Here is a 22,599-nt window from a genome sequence, read left to right as displayed (position 1 = left end):
TCAACTGGGAAAATGTAGAAATGTCATCTCCATTGAAAGGGATTTGATTTCAATTATCCTTGCTCAAAGGACTGTGATTTCCAAATACACTTAAGCAAAATTATGACAAGAATTTTTGTTCCAGAAATTTACTGTTTAAAGGCCGATTAGGCGATAAATGGACTCGCTTTGAATTGAAGTGAATGCACCAGTTTCCATCTGAAAGGCACTCAATTATCTTTGATTGCTCCTGTTACAATATATCAAATAGAGATACCTGCTATTGCTGTAATTTGTGTGAAAATTAACATGCTGCAATTTCCACAGTAAAAAAGGAAGCCCTAATGGGCATTTAAACATACGTCAATAAAAGGCAAAGAGAAAAAAAAATTAATTTACTGAAAATATTACGAAATGCACCTGTACATAACTCTGACCAATTACAATGCAATCAAGCAGGGTAACATTACTTTCTCATTTAATCTGGACACAATAATAGTCAATCTTTCGCCTTACGATAAAAGTGGGTTGGTAACCATTTTCTGTCAATAAAGCTGTGAAATTAGAATTGCGTCAGGGCAAGGGCTGGGTGAGGAAGTTAATGTTTTATTCAGCATACAGTTTAAGGTGCCACTTCAAAAATGCACATTAGCGAGTACTGATGATGGCAAATGTCCGACTGGCTGCACTTGTCCATGTTAGATGAACGACCAAGGGGCAAAACATAACTGAACTCATGTCCAGTAAGCAAACAAAAAGAAAGACTGGTTGTGTTGAGATGTCATAGTGTTTATTTTATCTTATATCTGCTTACTCTGCTCAAGCAAATTTAGCAAAGTAACAAACAAAAACAAATCCCAAAGGAGCACTGTCCATTGTCGACGTTTCCATTGATTTCCACGAGGTACATACACACAAGGATGGCAAAATTAACACAAACACAGTGTATATGCTACCTGGAATAACTCATATTCAGTGCCTTTGGAACAAATGAAATTATGCCTAACTGCTAAAATAGGAAGCCAAGTATATTACTTTACTGGGTAACATTAATAAATGACAAGAATGCAAAGTTCAGTGCATTCTTCTGAACAAGACAGTCTGAAGATCAATCCAACTGGAAATGGTTAAGCCACAGCTCCACTTAGACAGAAGTCTCTAATCCTGGGATCTCAATTCTAAAAAATCACTGAGGAAAGAGGGAGAGAACATGGCAGCATAAGCTGAAGATGATAAACTAAGGAAATGGAACACACATGCCACTAACTAAAGAATTCTATTCAATTTATTGTCCTCGATTATCCATTAGTAATTCTTGCAAAGGATGCCCCATGAAATTGATAAATAGTCAGTGCAATATCAAAGAGACTTCAATGCAATTCTGCCAGAATACACATCCTTCACTGTACTCGGATATAAATTTGTGCAATTGGTGGCCCACACCGTTTAGTTTTGCAACTTGAATTGTTTTGATGCCTTGTTCATGAGACGTGTACATTCCTAGCATTTACTGCCCATCCGTCAAGGCACTTCAAGGTGGTGGTGGTGAGCCACGTTCATGAACTGACGTTTAGGGCAGGGTAGTACTCTTAAAATTCTATCAGATAGTGAGTTCCATAATTTTGGCCCAGCGTCAATGAAGGGATGTTGACTTAATTCAAAGTTAAGATGGTGCATACCTTGTTGAGGAATATGTAGCTGACGGTATTCCCATTAGTCTTCTGCCTTGGATCTTCCCGGAGGTGGAGGTTACTAGTTTGGCAGGTGCTCTCTAAGGGTTTTTTCGTGAGGCATTACAATGCAGACTGTGGATAGTACACACTGCTACTGAGTGTCAGTGGTGGAGAGAGTGAATGTTTGTGGAAGTGGTGCCAAGTAATCTACCCGCCATCAGTCCTGGATGATGTCAATTTTAAGTGCTTTTGGAGTTGCACTCATCCAGATAGAGACGCAGTATTCCATCTTGTCAAGTTTCTTAGAGCAGTACATTGCAGAACCTTCCCAGGAACAGGCTATTTTCGAAGTAGTAATTTGCAGTGAGGTAGGATTATTAACAGATCCATTGTTTAAGTGCCCTCAAGGGAATTGTAATCACAACATTATAGGATTTCAAATTTCATTTCAGAGAGAGCAACACAGTTCTAAAAACAGTGTCCAAAAATGTAAACAAAGGCAATTACAGAGGACTGAAAGACCAGTTGTCAGAAGTGAGCTGGGAAAAAGAGAATAAACAGAAAGCCTGCTGGTGAGCAGGGCCAGACAGAACGCAGGTATTTAATAATTCTTAGTGAAAGTTTATTCCATTCCACAAGAAGGATGAACTAACTACGAATTTCAAAAGTGATTAAGAAGTGTATCTATTCAAACGCTGAGACATGCATGGTGGTGAAGATTAATGGCAAACCAGAGAATTGATAACACATTTTTTCCCAAAAGGAACCAGCAGTAGGTGCCCAAAAACGTGGTAAAGAGGGAGATAATTGATTACGAAGGTAACTTGACAAGAAATATAAAAACAAAAACTGTACTGGAATATAAAAAGAGAGTAGCTAAAATGAGTGAGAGATCATTGGATGGCACAACTGGGGAATTCATATCAGAAACAGGAAAATGGTAGACCAATTAAGCTAATACGTTGTATCGATCTTTAGAATGGAAAACACTAAAAACATCCAAAAAGGTATCTGTTAAGCAAGGTACTAAAGGGAGGAAAGATCTTGTAACAGTCTTTCAGGAGGTCAAAATATTTTTCAAGCAAACAGAACTGAAGGTAGACAAATCACCAGGATACGATGGTCTGAATGTAAAAGTTTCAAAGCAACCTGCTACAGAGATAGTGGAGGCATTGTTTGAAGTATATTAGAGTTCATTGGATTCCAGGACTTTCTCCCAGGTCGGAAAATTGCTCATGTGACACTCCAGTTCGAGTGAGGGTGACAGAAAGCAAGAAACTCCAGGCTTGTTGGCCTAACATCTGTTATTGGAAAAATGCTAGAGCCCATTATTTAAGGGGAAAAATGCAAGAAATTTAGAAAAGCTGAATGCTAACTGAGGCAATAAAAAGACAAAAGAACTGCAGATGCTGAAAATGAGAAACAACAAAAATGACATTGCTGGTAAAATTCAGCAGGTCTGACAGCATCTGTAGACAAAAGGCAGAATTAATGTTTCGGATCTAGCGGCCCTTCTTCAGAAGCGAGTTTTTCCAGCAAACTGAGTCAAAATGGATTTGTGAAAAGGAAATTTGTTAAGAGTTCTTTGACAATATAACAAGTTCAGTTTACAAAGGGGAACCAATAGATGCAGTGTATTTGAATTTGATAAGGTGTTACAAAAATTGAGATTGCACAAGAAAGGAGCTCACAGTATTGGGGGTAATCTTTGAGCATGGATTGAAGATTAGTTAACACACAGAAGACAGGACAGTCAGGATCAAGTGGCCTTTTTCAGGATGGAAGTAACTAGTGGAGAGCCACAAGGATCAGTCCTTGGTTTCAAGAATTTACTATCTATGTTAATGGTTGAGGGGGCGCAGAGTGCAACGTATCCACATTTGCCAATAATACAAAAGTTGGAGGGTTGTGATGAGGGCTCATGGAATATAGACAGAATAACTGGTTAGAAACTTGGTAGATGGGGCAATGCAGAAAAGTCTGAGGCACTGCACTTTGATTCTCATTGTTCAAGTGCAGACTGTCATTTAAATGCAGAGAGACTCCAAAAATGTGGAGCATAGAAGAATCTGGGTGTTTTATGTATGAGACGCCAAAAATTAACACGCAGGTGCAGCAAGTAATTCAGATGAAAAGTAGCATTTCAGCTTTTATTGCTACGGGATTGGTACTATAAAAAGGGAAGTCTTTCTAGAACTGTACAGGGTGTTTTTCTTGGTCACAACTGGAGTACTACTTACAGGATCAGTCCCCATATGAAAAAATGCACTGGCAATAGAGGCAGCTCAAAAGAGATTCAGGAGGTTGATTGCTTGGATGAAGAAGTTGAGACTGGCTAAACAGGTTAGGCCTTTATTCATTAGCGTTTAGAAGTTTAGAGTTTGATGAGTGATTTTACTGAAATATACAAGACTCTGAGGTGGTTTGTTGAGGTGATGTTTCCACTACTGCGTGAATCAACAATTGGGAGATATCATTACAGAATAAAAGTTAACTTACTTAAATCAGAGGGAAAGGAATTTCTTCTCCCAGAGGGTACTGAATGCCTGGAATTTTCTGCCCTGGAGATTGTGGAGGCTAGATCTCTGGAAGTATTTAAAGAGGTCATAGATAAAATTTTGAAATATCGAAGGCTATGGTGAGCTGGTATAGAAGTGGAGTTGAGGCCTGAGATCAGCCATGATATTTACAACTGGCAGGGAGGGCTGAAGGATTGATGGTCCATGTCTGCTCTGGTTTCTCATCACATTCCTGATTTGTGCCTTGTAGATAATGCGCAATATTTAGGCAGGTGAGTTACGAACTACAGAATTCCTAGCTTCAGACCTATTAGGCACAGCATTTGCATCGCTAGTCCAGCACAGCCTCTGGTCAATGGTCAAGCCTAAGAGGTTAACAGTGGGGATCTCAGTGATGGTAATACCTTTAAATGTCAAGAGGAGATTAGGGACAGTAAAGTGACTCAGTAGGTACCACTGCTGCCTGACAGCACCAGGGATCTGGGTTCAATTCTGCCCTCAGCCAACTGCCCGTGTGGAGTTTGCACATTTTCCCTGTGTCTGCTTGGGTTTCCTCCAGGTGCTTCAGTTTCCTATCACAGTCCAAAGGTGTGCAGGTTAGGTGGTTTGGTTATGCTAAATTGCCCATAATGTCAATGGATGTGTAGGTCATAGAGGGCCATGTTGGAAATATGGGGGAAGGGGATTGGTTGGTGTGTGATGGTCTTCAGCGGATCAGTGTGGACTTGTTGGGCTGAATGGCCTGTTTCCACACTGTAGGGATTCTGTGTTGTAGATGGGCACTGCCTAGGACTTGGGTGGCATGAATGTTATTTGACCCTTACCAGCCCCAGTCTGAACGATGCCCTGGTCTTGCTGAATTTGGCCACAGACTGCTTTAGAATGAGGAATTCTGAATGGTGCTGAATATTATGCTATCACCAGTGAACATCCCCATATCTGATCTTATGAAGGAAGGGATCAACCGAAGATAGTTGTGCCAAGGACATGCCATATGAAGCACCTGCAGTGACATTCCAGGATTATGAGGTTTGACCTCCAGCAACCACAACATTAGTGCCAGGTACACCCCCAAACAGGCTTCAAACTTCAAAAGTTATTTAGTTGGCTTCGTTCTATTTATTGTGGACTTGTATTTATACAGGAGTTTCAGTGTAATAAAGTGTTCCATGGTGCTTCACAAGAGCATCGTGAAGCAAATTTTAACACCAAGGCATTTATTACAGTGCCATAGATGAAGTGCAGTGAAGGTTCAGTAGGCAGAGAAAAGAGATGGCAAGACTGTCCTGTGAGGAGAGATTGGTTCAATTAGGATTGTATTCACTAGACTTCAAAACGATGAACAAGGATCTGGGTGAAATGTAAAACACTAACATGGCTGGATAGATTAATTACTGGTTTTCCCTGGGCTGGGAGTCTAGAACACACAGTCACAATCTCAGGATACAGGTTAGACTATTTAAGGCAAGATGAGGACAAATTTCTTCACTTAAAACCTGTGACAGTCTCTATTATAGAAGACTACAGAGGCCAAGTTGCTGAATACATTCAAAAGAGCGAGAGAGAGTTTTTTTTAAGATTTAAAAGACATCAAGCAGTATAGGGAGGAAGTGGGAGTATGATGTTCGGACAGAAGAACGGTCCTGACCATAATGAAAAATGGAGCAGACTTGACAGGACTTAGTGGCTTATTCCTGCCTCAGATTTCTAGGCACCCACAGATTTGGGCTGATGTCAAAAAAGAAGGTTTTAAGAAGTATCATAAAGGATGAAAGACAGTTAGAGGCAGAGGTATAGAGAGGAAATTACAGACCTTCAGATATTGGTACATAAAATAATGACTATTAATAAGGAATAATTAAAATCATAAGCGTTTAAAGAAGCCAGAGTTAAAGAAATGCAGATATTCAGAGGCTAGCAAGACTGGACGGTTCTACAGATAGGGGAGGGGCAAAGCCATAAAGTGGGTTTAAAACAAGTTTGAGGATGTTATAAAATTGAGGCATTGACTTAGTTGGAGACAGCGTAGACGTCAGGTAAGCGCAGCGGTGAATAGCACTTGGTGAAAGTTAAACACAGGGTAGCAGACATTTGGATGACCTCAAGTTTAGAGGGCAGCCAGCAGCATGTTGAAATAGTTCAACGTAGAGATAACAAAAGGCAAGTGGAGTTTCACGGGTGAGGTCGGGCAGAGGGTTAGCTGGATCATGTGTAGACGTGGAATCGGATCGGTCTTAATCATGGTGCCAATCTGGAAGGTGGACACTGATTCAAGCACAGTTACCAAGAAGATGGATGGATTTGTAGCTGGACAATGGAGTTTTCACTGAGAATTTAAGGAATGCTGAAATGCGGAGAGTATTCTGCACATCACTTTTCTTTATTCATTCGTGGGATGAGGGTGTTGCTGACCAGACAGCATTTATTGCCCACTCCTAATCGCCCTGAGGGCAATTAAGAGTCATCCCACGTTGCTGTGGGTCTGGAGTCACATGTAGGTCAGACCAGTTACGGATGGCAATTTCCTTTCCTCAAGGACATTAGTGAACCAGATGGGTTGTTCCCCAACAATTGACAATGGATTCATGGTCATCATAAGACAACTCCAGATTTTTTTTAAAAAATGAATTGAAATTCCATGCAGGATTCGAATCCAAGTCCCAAATACATTATCTGTATCTCTGAATTTGCAGTCCAGCAATAATGCCACTAGGCCATCACATCCCCTTATCACAATACCTTGGGTTAAGATGGTTGGTCTCCATCAATCACAGCCACCTTAATTAATCCTGTAACTCCAACCAGTGGAGTGTTTTCTGGTAACTTCTGTTGACCTCAGGGTTGCAAGGGCCCGTTGATGCCACATATATTCATGATGTTTGATTGCAAAGTCTTTTACATTTTATTTACCTCTTGAAACCAGCACTTCTGTCCATGTTTGAACAACGGTTGTCATGAGGTCAAGACCAACGGCATTGGCAGAAATCAAATTACTGTGACATTTGGTTACTGTTATTTAAGTGCCAATTGAGGGCGCTGGAAATGACACCTTCCATCACTTGGCGAGAGGTTGAGTGTAACTCGATGAGACATCATGAACTTTTATTGGATTTGGCCTGCTTTATGTGGTCAAACTGTTTGGACAATTTTCCACATTATCACAGAGGTCCCAGTGCTGTAGCTGTACTGGAATAGTTGCTCTAAACTGGAGGTCATCCAAATGTCTGCTACCTCGTGTCTAACATGCACCAAATACTGTGCACCACTGCGCTCACTTGACATCTACACTGTCCCCAAATTAGTCAATGCCTTGGTTTTATCACATCCTCAAACCTGTCTTTAAACTACTTCATGGCTTTGCCCCTCCCCTATCTGTAGAATTCTCCAGTCTCACAGGCCTCTGAATGTCTGCATTTCTTTAACTCTGGCTTCTTAAACACCTATGCGTTTAATATTCCTTATTAATAGTCAAAACTTTATCTACCAATATCTGAAGGTCTGAAATTTCCTCTCTAAACCCCTTTGCCTCTAACTGTTGTGGCTACTTCCTCATTGTTGCAGTACTACTGCAAGAATGTTGCCAGAGGCCATGGTATGCTGCACTTTCAACCAATGCTTGATATCACAGTGAGTGAACTGAATCGAATTTAGCATGGCATTGGCGATACTGATAGCACAGGAGTGTGAAAAACTGAACAAAGAACACTTGCAAAGATCAATACCGGAATAGCCCAATGCTTCTTCCTCCTCAATCACATGCAGGACATCACTTGTCTTGTCCTCGATATAGACTGTTCCTAGAACAAACAAAATATTGTTCTGCAACAGAACAATCACCAGAAAGACGTTATTGGTTTGAATTGCAAACACCATGTGGAAGATTGATTCCTATCAGGGAGGGAGCTCTTGTCCTGACTCATCGTCAGATCAAGGAGGACAAAAACAAAAGCAACAGAAGAGGATATGCAAATTTTAAAATGGGTATGTACTAGAATTTTTAATCGAGAGCAACAATGGAAAGTTTCACAAGAATGACTGACGTTGCTTCAATTAAGACAACACTAAAAAAAAAATTTCATGAGTTGATGAAACAAATTTTGAGCACCACCTTTTACTTTGGCACCATTTTATTGGGAGAACAATATATTGCCACAGACAGAGGAAGAATGTAAACTCAATTTTATGGACATCAGCGTTTCCAAAGTATGGAAACAGAAACCTTTAAATAGCTCAGTTGGAATCATTCTCATACCAGTCAAGATTTATGGTCTCAATTCCTACTCTAGAGATTCAAGCACTTTCTCTTTTGATTACTAAATGTCAGCATAGTTTCCAGGGGCCAATGACCTACTCCATTACCTGCTTTTTCCACAGCACACTGATTTTCCACAACTGGAAACGTACCCAATTTTCTGGTGTTCGTGCAGCATGTCACCTAATTTCTTTACTATCCAATCTTCTTCCACACCTTATCACTCAACTTCCTGTTCTAAGAACTGCCAAGCTTGTACTACAACAAGCAAGCACAGTGATTTTAAGCTTGAAGCAGAATCATACAAAATCTGCATGCCCAATTTAAAACCTACTGGAAATTAGACACTAACATGCTCATTTCTGTGGTGAACATCGCTATCGCCAGCACAGCTGAGAATGCAGCAAGCTTGCATACAACCAGAGAATCTGGAATCAAAGGCCATGCTGATTTCAACTTCCAGCTACCCCACCTGAACATAGACTTCTCTGGACACATCCCACTTTGCTTGAACTAAAACCCATTGAAGAAACAACATTTAAAAACTAGTGTGGATTTCTTTTTGTTGTTACCCATCAGTTTTTGTTTTTAAATGGCTTTACCACAATGCCCAGTAAGAATGATTATGAAGCAGCATTTCCTGATTTTTGAGCAGTCTGAAAAGATAAAGCATTTCAAGTTGGCATCACAGATCTTATAGAAGTGTTTACTTGAAGACACGCTATAGATTTTCTGAACCATTGGAGTTAACATTACATAGACAATACCTTTTCAATTCAATAATTTGCAAAAGCCCATCTATACTCTCAGGCAGATGTAAAAAATTCCAGTGCACAATTTCATTGAAGAGAAAGAGAAACATCTTTGGTTTTCCGACCAAGATTCATCCTCCAGTCAAAATCACAGATTGTCGATTCGCATTACGTTGCTCATTCTAGGAGCTGGCTGTGAATAGATCGGCTGCTGCATTTCTTCACATGGAAAATGTGGCTATACTTCAGAAGTATTTCATTGGTTGTTAGGTGCTTTGGACAACCGGAGCTCACAAAAGTGCTTTATATATATGTGCAAGATTTTCTCTTGGGAAAAAGACACACAATCCATTTGTACATTAAGTATCATTATCTAAGTTCAAAATTCATAGAACATGATCATTAAAAGTCAACACCCACACCAACTTGAATTAACAAAAGGGTGTCTAAAATGGCAGTAGATTAAAATCTATCAAATGTATATCTGAGAGACAGCAAGAACTGCAGATGCTGGAGTCAGAGATAACAGTATGGAGCTGGAGGGGCACAGCAGGCCAGGCAGCGTGAGAGGAACAGGAAGGCTGGCATTTCAGGTCAGGACCCTGCAAAAGGACACTTTTCTTAAGAAGGGTCCTGACCCAAAACATCAACTTTCCTGCTCCTCTGATGCTGCCTGGGCCTACCGTGTTCCTCCAGATCCAAATGTAGATCCTAGCTGGGCACTAAGCATGATCAGTTACAAGGGCATGGACAGAATCACTGATACTTAGCACAGAAACAGCTCTTTTGAAACAACAAGTCCAAGCTGGTATCTAAACTCAATAGAAGTCTGCCAAGCCCTTCTTCAACTCCATTCTAAACCCCTCTATTCCATTATCCTTCTTCTGTTTCTCTTGTTTCCACTTAATTGCATCTAAGAGTTTGAACTGAACCACTTTTTGCAGCAGCCAGTTCTAAATTCTAACCGTTCTCTGGATTTAAAAAAAGGTTCTCCTGATTTTCCTATTAGTGACTATCTCATATCTTTAGTCCTGTCCCCTGTGAGTAGTATGATGAATGTTCATGATATAATGTCACACTTGGAAATTTGGGTTTCCACAAATACCTAATAATCTCTATTGTGTGTATTGAAATGGGGGGTGGCATAGTTTTAGTTTCATTTTTGAGATCTGAGAGTGGTAATAATTTGTCTGGATTTAAATAAAAGTATTTTAATAAGACTTTTTAAAAGCATGGAGGTGGTGAATTGGTCAGTGCTTTGGGAACAAGAGTCAGACAGAGATAAGCGAAATAAGCTGTTGTATAGCATATAGTCATATAACACCAGAAAACACAAACAGAAACCAGTCCTTTTGGAAAGACAGGATCACCCATGTGCATGTGTTGCACTTCTTTTGGAGTGAGAGGTAAGTCATTCACTGAGAAAAAAAACTAACTACAGCAGTATGGTATTGTCGTCAGAAAAGGAGAAAAGAAGTCCCACGTATAGTAAGTGAAAAGCTCTGGAAACATATATAGAACATAGAACATTACAGCACAGTACAGGCCCTTCAGCCTTCGATGTTGTGCTGACCTGTCATACCAATAATGTGAGGCAGGAACTTAAACAACCCATGCCAAGATATAAGCAAGTTTTGATCATAGTTTAAGGGTCTTAGGAAGAGTCATTAATTAAATAGCATCAAGTAAACATAGACATTTGCCAAAATAGAAATCAATTAGATTCACGTCCATTGAACAAAGAATTCCAAATTGGAAACACAGAACATAGAATGGTACAGCACAGTACAGGCCCCTTGGCCCACAATGTTGCACCGAACTTTTGCTCAAAACCTAAGGTCTTTATAACCTCCACCCGCTACCTTATACTATCATCCATATGCCCATCTAATAGCCGCTTAAATGCCCCTAATGAGGCTGACTCCACTACCCTCTCCGGCAATGCATTCCATGCCCTGACCACTGATTAAAGAACCTACCTCTGACATCTCTCATGTCTACCTCCACTCACTTTAAAATTGTGCCCCCTTGTAATAGCTACCTCCACCCTAGTAAAAAGTCTCTGGCTGTCCACTATCTATACCTTTAATCATTTTGTACACCTCTATCAAATCACCTGTCATCCTTAGTTGTTCTGAAGAGAAAATCCCTAGCTCTTTCAACCTTTTCTCGTAAGACCTTCCCTCCATTCCAGGCAACATCTTGGTAAATTATCTCTGCACCTTTTCCAACACTTTCACATCTTTCCTTAATGAGGTGACCAGAACTGGACGCAATATTCCTGATCCTTCACTGAAGTTTGAGTATCTGTAAGATTTTTGGGGACAGTAAAAGTGTTGAATATTAATGCCTGATATTTAAAATCTGTTCAATGAGTTCTTGCATAATATAATAGCTAGTGTTTCCATTTCTGTACTGTAAATTTTGATTTTTCTTTATTGCAAGTACATTGACAGCCTCTAGTGAATATGTTCAGTAAGTGACCACCAAGGTAATCAAATTGCAAAAATAAAACTTCTGGTCTATCGAGCTAGAATTCATTCTGAGACTTGTCCTGTATTACAATCAGTTGAGATCTAACAGTAGAAACATCTTCTGTACATGAGGTGGTTGACTTGCTCGCTGAGCTGGCTTGTTCTCATTCAGACGTTTCGTCACCATGCCCACTGACATCATCGGCAGAGCCTCCAACGAACTGATGTTATTCTATTCCACTTGGAATTTATACTGTTTGGTCTGTTATGGTGAGTTGTGTAATTTCCGGTTTTGATCTCTATGGGTTTATATATGGGGTCCAATTCTATATGTTTGTTGACTGCAGATGGAGAACCATAACTACTCACCATAACTTAAGCGAGAATAGTCTGCAAAGTAGTGAAGGAGGAAGCCATGGAAACCAAAATGTTCAGATGTTATTGGCGGGGGGAAGCAGAGGCAAGAGTACAGGCAATCACCAAGGAGAAGGGTGCTAGGGAAGCTGAAAGGTCTAAAAGGTGGATAAGTCACCCACACTAGACAGGCTACAGCTCAGATTCTGAAGGAGATAGCAGAGGAGAATGTCAAGGTACTGGTGGTGATCTTGCAGGAATTATTGGATTCAGGGAGGGTGCTAGATGGAAAATAGCTAATAGAGCAACCCTGTTTAAGGAAGGAGGAAGGCAGAAACAGGCCAGTTAGCCTAACTTTGGTCGTCGGTAAGATTTTAGAGCCCATTATTAAGGATGAGATTGCATGTGCATGTTAAAACAGGGCGGAGTCTACATGGCCTCATCAAGATAGATCATACCTGACAAATCTGTTAGAATTCTTTCAGGAGGTCATGAACAAATTAGACAACGGACAGCCTGTAGACTTGATCTATTTGGATTTCCAGAAGGCTTTTGATAAGGTGGCACAAAAGAGACTGCTAAATAAGATCAGAGCCCATGGTGTTAGGGGTAAGATACTAGCATGGACAGAGGATTCTGACTGGCAGAAGGCACAAAGTAGGGATAGAGGGGTCTTTTTCATGATGGCAATTGGTGATGAGTGAAATCCTGCAGGGGTCAGTGCTGGGACTACAACTATTCACATTATATATTAACAATTTGGACGAAGGCATTTAAGGCACTTTTGCTAAGTTTACAGATGACACAAGGATAGGTGGCGGGACAGGTAGCATTGAGGAAGCAGAGAAGCTGCAGGAGGACTTGGACATGCTAGGCAAATCAGCAAAGTGGCAGATGGAATACAATGTAGGAAAGTGTGAGATTATGCACTTTGATATGAAGAATAAAGGCATGGTCTATTTACTAAATGGGGAAAGTCTCCAGAAAGCTGAAAGACAAAGGGACTTGGGGGTGCCAGTTCAGGATTCTCCTAAGATTAAAATGCAGTTTCAGTTGGCAGTTAGGAAAGCAAATGCAATGTTCGCATTTATTTCAAAAGGGCTGGAACACAAGAGCAGGGATGTACCACTGAGGCTGTAAAGGACCATACTTGGAATATTATGAGCAGTTTTGGTCCCTGTATCGAAGAAAATTTATGTTAATGTTGGACAGGGTCCAGAGGAATTTACAAGAATGATCCTAGGTATGAAGGGCTTGTCATACAGAGAGCATTTCAGGACTCTGGCTATGTACTTGGAGTTCACAGAATGAGGGAGGATCTGATGAAACTTTTGCATGGTGAGAAGCCTGGATAGGGTGGATGTGAAGAAGATGTTTTCATTAATCAGAAAGACCAAGGCCTGAGGGCACAGCCTCACAAATGATGGCACCACTCATCAAAACTGAGATGAGAAGGAATTTCTTCAGCCAGAGGGTGGTGAATCTGTGTAACTCATTACTGCAGACGACTGCGGTGGCTAAGCCAACAAGTGTATTTAAGAGAGGGATGGGTTCTTTGTTTGTAAGTGTGTCGAGGATTACCAGTGAAGGAAGGAAAATGAGGTTGAGAAACATATCAACGATGATTTGATTTAATTTATTGTAGTCACATGTACCTAAGTACAGTGAAAAGCTTTGTTGCGTGAGCAGTACAGGCAGTTTATAGTGGACAAGGATACACAATAGGGTGTGAAAATGCCACAAGGCAGAAAAGGTTATTGCTGCACAGGAGGTGTGCAAAGCAAGAACAACATTATTTGAAGTTAGAGAGTCCATTCATCAGTTTAATCATTGCAGGGAAGCAGCTGTTCTTCAACTTGTTTGAGAGTGTGTTCAAGCTTCTGTATCTTCTGCCTGACAGAAGAGGTTGGAAGAGAGCATGACCAGGAATGGCAGGCTTCCTTAATGATGTTGGCAGTCATTCCGCAGCAATGAGAAGTGTGAATGGATTCCATGGATAGGAGGTTGGCTTCCATGATGGTCTGGACTGTGCACAGAAAAAAAAAATCTGTAGTTTCTTACAGTCCTGGGCAGAGCAGTTACCATACCAGATTGTTATGCATCGGAATGAAACGCTTTCTGTGGTGCATCTGTAAAAGTTGGTGAGGGTCCTTCCGGGCATGCCAAATTTCCTCAGTCAATGTGCCTTCTTGACAGTTGCATCTACAATGGAAGTTCAGGACAAATTGCCAATTGTCGTCACTCCTATGAACTCGACCCTCTCCACCTCAGCTCCATTGATGTATATAGGGATGTGTCGTCCTCCTTTCTTCCTGGAGTCAAAGGTCAGTTCTTTTGCTTTGCCGATGTTGAGAGACAGATTGTTATCACTGCACCACATCATCAAGTCCATCATTGGATTCTGCAATGGATAGGGTATGGCTCCTGACTAGTTATTAACCTATGCTTTCCTTGGAGACAATGCTGAGAAGCAGATTGTGGGACAGTTTCCTTAATTGAGGTAACTTTTGAAGTTTTTTTGGCAAATAAGCATATAGTAACTCGATTTAGGAAGTTACGTGAAATGTTTAAATACACTGAAGCAATTAATAGCTACAATAAACTTAAAGAGACATAAAGAACTTCACATGAGAGCTGAAAAATATCAGAACATAGAACATCTCAAATGTTCTCTCTCTATTTGTTAGGCTGTGATTAAGCCCCACCCCCATCTCCTACCTACTAATATCATCCCACCCCCTTGACCTGTCCGTCCTCCCTACCTCCCCACCTACACTCGCGTTTACTGGCTCCATCCCTGCCTCTTTGACCTGTCTGTCTCCTCTCCAACTATCTTCTCCTCTATCCATCTTCTATTTGGCTCCCCCCCTCTCCTTATTTATTTCAGAACCTCCTCCCCCTCCCCCATTTATGAAGAAGGGTCCAGGCCTAAAATGTCAGCTTTCCTGCTCGGCCTGCTATGTTCATCCAGCTCTACACCTTGTGATCAACGATAGCCTACCAGAAACGTGAGTAAGTGGCTTGTAAATATCCTTCACACTTATTCTTTCTATTCTACAATAATACAATAATGCCTTGATTTAACTTAACCATGTCCCCATCCAAACTACATGGGTGTAAAGTCCACTCACATGAGTGTCTGCTGACACTGAATTCAAAAAACAGAAAAATCTGGTGCAAAACTGTGATCACAGAGGCAGCTTCTAAAAGTAGAGCTGTGTTCGGGTTTTTGAAGAGAAAAATGGAGACCAAAGATTCAACTTTGGTCGACTAATTTGTCTGTTGACAGAATAAGTAAGATGCATTCAAAAGCAGCAGAAGGAGATTTAAAATTATAATTAACAAAGAGTTAGTGAAATAACATTCCATCATCCTAGGTTGCATTCATAGTCGTCTCAACGGCAAATCTCCACTCAAAAGCAGCTGCAAATAAGAATGTAATGTATTGCTCTTGTTAGGCAAACAGGGTATCTGTCATTTGCTTTATGTCCCTACAGAGTCAACTCACTGATTTTGCTGATGTTTAAACTTTGCTTCTGAGACAATCTGTCCATATCGGGGATTATCGGAGTGTATCTTTCTGAACTAACTTCAATGACACCACATCTTTCCTCAATCAATGAGATAAAAACTGCTTACATTATTCCAGAAGTGGCCTCACCAGCACCTTGAGCAGGTGCAGTTAAACTTTCCTATTTTTGAAATAAGGGCCAACTTTCCGTTAGTCTTCCTGATTACTTGCTGTGCCTGTGTCCCAGCTTTCTTTAGTTCACGCACAAGTGCCCCCAAATCCCTTTGTTGGCAGCTATTCTCCACTTAAATAATACTGTTCTTTTGTTCTCCCTTCCAAAATTAACAACTTCACATTTGCCCATTTTACACTCCATTTGTCAACCTTTATCACCCCATTCATTTAACCGATCAACAGTTCCCTGTAAACTGAGTATATCCCCTTTGCAACTTGCCCTTCCATCTACAGGGTATCCCACTGAGTACCAGTGCATCATTTATGCTGTGCTTGTGTGAATGGGAGGGTAGGGTGCCTCCAGGAATGAGAAAAATAAAATGTTACCAGGCACCAAAAGGTCTCTGGAACATGCATAGAACCCCGATTTAATGAGGTTTTAATGAGCTTAGCGTTTTGTTTTAAGAGGCTGCCAGGGACACAGCATAGATATACCCCATTATGTTGTATATAACAAGAGGTTAATTAGTACACTGTGTTCAAGTGCTTAGGTATGTGGAGAGATTAGAATCTGTGCATCTTTGTGCACCGTGCAGAAAAGGATCAGATCGGGCATTCTAATTAAGAAGAATTAGAAGGCACAGGGCATAACTTTTGATTGGCTAGCAAGTCAGTAAATATCACAATCATCAAAATAATGAGGAGAATACTTGGAATTTCTAATACTTTGAGATTTGTTAGTTCATGGAATATTTTCCACAGTTAATATTCAGAAAATATTTGCAAAGATGTAAATGGCTTATTAATGAAAAGTGGGAGAGTAGGCTAAATGAATAGCTGCTATAGAGCTAGCTTAACCATTGTTATACAGATTTCTGTCAGTACTGTAAATTTCTGCATTCTAATCATCAAATACCAGACCATTTAAATTACTTTAAATTACTACTTATTGACTGAAACCTCACATATTACAGAAAATATAGATCATTAATGGCACCTCAATAAAAAAAGATTAACTACTCAATAACATAATTGAAAAATTTGTTACCTCTGGTTTAAGTGTAGCCTTTGTACAAGCTTGGCATATTGGACCGTTTCGAGAAAAGTTTAGTGAAAGGTGACGAGTGCGATTCTGGCAAGTTTGCTCTTCACAAATTAGCCATCCCTGTAAAATGAGGAAAGATGGTGAAAAGCATGAATGAGATAAAATTTTCTTCATCAACGTACGACTCAAATGTCACTTGTTGAATTTCAGGCTTTCTTCCAACAATTGCATCGCGTTCACAAAGAGACCAAGTCTCCTTTGATAAATATGCCCCTTATTCATTATGCAGCAAGTAGAATTCCCAGGATTGACAAGCACTGCCTAACTCCAGCTTACACTGTAATGGAGATCGCCACCAGTCCCAAGACTTCTTCAAAAAGTACATAATTTTATTCAACAATAATGGTATACAGATCAAAATTAATCTCTATCTATAGGTTAAATAATATGTGAAAATGTAGCAGGTACACTATGTTTTTAAAAAAGCTGTTAACAAGAAAGCTCCAGAATCATTTAAAGGCAATTTGACAAATTGACAGGATTTTATTTTGGATGAGTAAAGTATTTTGACGACTTTCATTGTGTGATGTAAATTCTCTATCTGCTCAGCATTCAGGGACTCTCAGAAAAAGATCTGAAATCAGATTTACTCATTAATCATCTCTGGTTAATGATAACTTTGGAGAACACGATCTATCATGTTAATCTGGCCCCTTACATATCAGCCATATTGAATACATTTCCTAAAGCAATGGTAATATTCAATTTATTTTGGACTTAAATCACACCTGCTCCTTACATAATTCTTGTGTCCATGACCCTGCTTGGTCTCACTGGCATTTTTGTCTGGAATTTCTCCAAGGTTCTTCGCATCGCCTGAAGGAACTCCAGCAGACTTCAGGTGGGGACAGTTGAGAAACCGAGCCAATGATGGCTTCTACGCAAGTGTTTCCATAAAATTTATACAGAGATTATGGTGGAACCTTAGAAATTCACCTCAGTTTTAAGACTAGACAGTAAAAGCAACATTCATTAGCTTAAAAGATAATAAAGTGTGAAGCTGGATGAACACAGCAGGCCAAGCAGCATCTCAGGAGCACAAAAGCTGACGTATCTGGCCTAGACCCTTCATCTCATGCTCCTGAGATGCTGCTTGGCCTGCTGTGTTCATCCAGCTTCACACTTTATTATCTTGGATTCTCCAGCATCTGCAGTTCCCATTATCTCTTCATAGCTTAAAACATTTCTGCTCAGAGCCCTGCTATCAGGAGTTCATTAGGCGATTCAGTTCTAGCATGTTGTAGTGCCAGATAGAAGTCAGAGTTCCACCCCCAGGCATGCAAACAAGACTAAGTAGTCAGAAAATTGCAAATGCTGAGTTAGACATATAACAAAAGAGAAATAAACCTGGACGTTGAGAAAAACCTCCTTCCAAACATTGCATCAGGACTGATAACATAGAATCATTTTTGCAAAAGAAACTACCAGCTCTTAACCCCTTCCGAAAAGGTGCAGGGTGGAAGAAAGAAAGTAAAACGGGGGAGATAGCAGTTTCAGGTTCAAACGAGTTTTCATATATGACAGGTTTTCACAATGAATGTCAACTAATTTACTGGATCTTGCAGCAGATTTTCCAATTGGCCATTTGACTTATTGATCTGCTCATTTCTGTAATCAAGCACTGTCACAAGAACATTGAAAGGATAATAACAAGGAGCATCATGCTCTTACAGCAGGATTTTTTAAAAGCAGAGACTCTAATTTACACAAATTTTATAATAAATGGATCGCTAAAGGTTCACACTATTTTTGTTCAGCAAGTGTCCCATACTGTTCAATTATAGAAGTGCCATGAGTGAACTACATCATAGAAGAAAACAGACCCATATATAATTTCTTCCTTCCTCCTACATGAAATTAAAATACCTGTGTCTCCCGATAGTTCTTTATAACTAGTTGCAAAAGATAAAAATGCAACTGATGACTTATCATCTCTCTAATGCTGACCTGTAGTTGCATTGTGCAAAGTAACTCCTCCCTTTTTTCCCTCTTTTTTGGTGAGTGAATATCTCATTGTTGTAAAGTTTAAGAACAATGGAATTACTGACTGAAAAAAAGACAAAAGTTTGCTTTCTCTTATTTGGCTGAGTGCTTAATACAACAATGGTGGAGACTGTGAAAAATTTACAGAATTTGATTGCTGTGATTAGTCAATAACAGGTCAGAAATTGCTACAAAGAAATGGCAGTAGTGGGGCAATTTAAGAACCACAAGTCTAAATGACTCACCATTTTACCACTCTTAGCAAATTGTCACATTTCAAGCACTCCTTTTAGACTTCCAAAATGTTATTTTCTGAAAGAAATCTCTATAATGCTAATCTGAAAGTGGAAATTTACTCCTTTGAGGTGGACCAACAACACATGCGTCAATGGATCTCAACCCAGATTCATTCACAAACACACTGAACCACTCAACTGTAAGCTACAACAGATGATCAGAAATGACAGCATTCCTCTATCCCACTCAGCATCATCCACCCAGGGTCATCTAGTTCCAGTGTGGCGAGTAGAAAAATCTACTCCACCATCAAGACTGAGCCAGACAGTAATGGAGCTAAGTTAGAGCAATGTGATAAAGTAGTGGTACGTAAAGATGCAGTTGCCACAGGCTCAGTGAATTGTATTATACAGTTTATTGACAACTTCTTTCGATTTCTCCCCACTTGGAAGGGCAAACTATATTTCTAGAGGGATTGCATAAAAGATGCATAAGATCTAAAATGTAGCAGCACAAATAAATTATAGGTCCCAATGAGATACGTGCAAAGACACTGGCCATTTTCTTTCAGCATTCCCTAGGTTTTCAGGAAAGGTGGCATAAGACTGGAGAACTGAAGCATCATGCCCTTATGCAAAAAGGCTGTAAGAAAACAGGCAGATCCCCGGGCTGCAAACAGGCTCTGTTCTTGAGACTGTTTGCAACTCACTTCGTAAGTGAGTTGGAACACAACATAAGACGATACAAAAAAGTCTTTTGTAAGTACAAATAAATATCCATCTGTGGAGTCTTTAAAAATTCACGCAACAGACCTCTGTGTGGGATCATGATCGTAAGTACAAGCATTCATAATTTAGACATTCATAAATCAGAGACCCCATGTAATCACAGCAATTGCAGACAAGTATGTTTAACTTCAGTGGAGGGGGATGCTTCTAGAAAGAAAAATGGGTTGTTTAGGAAGAGCCAGCATGGATTTCTAAATAAATTTAAAGAATTGTAGAATCCCTACAGTGTGGAAGTAAGCCATTTGGCCCATCAAGTCCACACTGACCCTCTGAAGAGCATCCCACCCTGACCCACCAGCCCCTCCCCATCCCTGTAATCCTGCAGTTTTCAGGCTAATACACCTAGTGTTAACATTCCTGGGCACTATGGGCAATTTAGCACGATCAATCCACTTAATCTGCACTAATTTGAACTATAGGAGAAAACTGGAGCACCCAAAGGAAACTCACTCAGTCAAGGCGAACATGCCAACTCCACACAGACAGTTGCCTGAAGGTGGAATTGAACCTGGCTTCCTGGTGCTGAGGCAGGAATTCTCATCACTGAGCCATCATGCCACCTATTTGCTGGTGAACTTTGAAGTTGTAAGAGAAAGGGTTGGTGAGGGTAATTTATTGTTGGACTTCAGGAAGACATGCCACACAACAGACGTGTGGGAAAAGTTATAGTTCATGGAATAAGAAGATAGTAGCAACATGGATACCACATTAGTTGAGTGATAGAACACAGTAATGATTAACTAATTATTTTCAAGCTAGAAGAATGCTTCTTGTGGAGTTCCTCAGGGGTTGGTTTGGAATACCTGCTTTTCCTGACAAATCTGTAGCAGTGGAACATGCACTTCTGGACTCAACTTGTACTGGCAACCAAAGAGTTTGATGCAACCAGAAACACAGACATGTAAGTGAAATCAAAAGCAGATCAAAATGAGCTAGATCTCGGTATACAAGGGATAATTTCAAAGACTTGGATTTTATTGTTTTGGACAGTACAGAATCTTAAAAGGCCAGAGACAGGTGGAGTGGGTGCACAGGTGCCAAACAGAATTCAATACAGAGAAGTATGAGGTGATGTATTTTGGTAGGAAGAACATGCACAGACAGTATGAAATAACGAGCGTGTTTTAAAAGGGCACAGCACAGAGGCAGGGAGAAAAAACGTCTGCAATCAAACACACCGGCTCAGACAAATATTTAATTACATTCAGCAGAACATGGCAGAGTAATAGAAAAAAGTGCACAACTTTGTACGAATAGCAAAATTTGCCACAGTATTGTGAACAATTTTGCATTGTGAAAAATTCAGATGACCATTTTGGATGCATTGGGCTGGGGATGGGAAGTTTTGTTGAGGGGCCAGAAGTGGAAAGGAAACTCAAATCTGTAGCAGTGGAACATGCACTTCTGGACTCAACTTGCACTGGCAACCAAAGAGTTTGACGCAACCAGAAACACAGACATGTAAGTGAAATCAAAAGCAGAGGATGGCTTTATAAATGCTATAGAAAATTTCACCTCATCCAGGTCAGGAAATAAGTGGGTCTGGTGTCAGGAAGCATTGAAGCAGTGCAAAATACACACAAAATTAGACATTACATGAACACAAGGTAACTAATGATCTGAAAAATATTTGGGATGAGGTCAGGGGTTGCACTGATCATGGGGCACGACAGTAAGGTCTATGGAGATATGACACCTCATTGTGACCGGCGAGGGGGATAACTATGGCCTGTGGATGACAGAAGGAGAAACAAAGGAGAATGGATTGATTAGCACTGTCAAAGGCAGTAACAAGGATGAGATCAAGAACAAAACCACTGATAGTGTCACATAGCACGGCTTTGGAGCATGGACCAATCAGTGTTGTGAACAGTGAGTCACTATACTGTGGGCCACTCAGGAATGATGGGATGATAAAATGCAAGATAATTTATTATTTGGGAAAGAAAAGCAACGTTTAGAATAGAACGGTGACTACAGAGTACGAATGGATAAATGATATCTGGTTTGGATGGATGTTAGACAGTCTTTGAAAAAAATCTTTCATGGAATACGGGCGTCACTGGCAGGGCCAGCATTTGTTCCTCTTCCTAACTGCCATTTGCCATTGAAATGATTACCTTTGGAGAGAGCCTGGAGAGCTAGTTAAGAATCAACCACACTGCTGTGGGAATAGAGTCAGACACAGAACACAGCAGTTAGGGATACCAGGTTCCCTCCCCTAAAGAACATCAGTGAATCTGTCCAAGAAGAGGTTGCATTATAGTAACTGGGAAGGAAGGGAAGAAATATCATAGAGGGAGGGAGACAAATAGAGAGCTTTATCAACTGGATAATATGCTCAATTCATCTTCTGGAACTAATTTTCACTTTCCTGAAGCTACCATCTAATTTGTTAGTATAGTTAATTAGGAGCTAAAATTGGTTGCCTTATCTAAGTGTACATTTGTGCACAGTTATTGACAGGCTATGAAACTTCTGAAACCTTTACAATCTAAACCAACCTCTTTTCAAAAGCAAGTACTGAAGCAGGATGAGCAGTGAGACCCCAGGCTGATTTGCTCACTCTCCCTTCCCCCAACAATTGTCAAGAGGTCAATTAAAAATCTTCAGAATGAGCTAATCCAACATAGGCAGAAATCTCCAGGTGCACATTGTTTTGTGCAACATTTGCAACTTCGCCTCTTCACATGTTTTCCAAATTACATTTAGCTTCTGGTACTTAGACTTTCAATTTTAAACAACATTGAGATCAGAGTCAAGACATTTCAAAGAAAACTGCCTTCTTCATTTATTCA

At 40.2% G+C, this 22,599-nt stretch overlaps 1 protein-coding gene across 1 annotated transcript in view; it reads right to left on the bottom strand.

Moving 5' to 3' along the window:
* Nucleotides 1–22,599, bottom strand: part of pola1 (polymerase (DNA directed), alpha 1) — a 258,605-nt gene that overhangs the window by 52,027 nt on the left and 183,979 nt on the right. The window contains exon 35 of the mRNA XM_048541425.2: nucleotides 16,737–16,853. Within this exon, the coding sequence (XP_048397382.1) occupies nucleotides 16,737–16,853 (117 nt within the window). The remainder of the gene's footprint in view (nucleotides 1–16,736; nucleotides 16,854–22,599) is intronic.

The sequence above is a fragment of the Stegostoma tigrinum genome, chromosome 12, assembly GCF_030684315.1.
Source record: "Stegostoma tigrinum isolate sSteTig4 chromosome 12, sSteTig4.hap1, whole genome shotgun sequence".
Taxonomy (NCBI): domain Eukaryota; kingdom Metazoa; phylum Chordata; class Chondrichthyes; order Orectolobiformes; family Stegostomatidae; genus Stegostoma; species Stegostoma tigrinum.
This window is presented reverse-complemented; position numbering and strand designations above follow the sequence as displayed.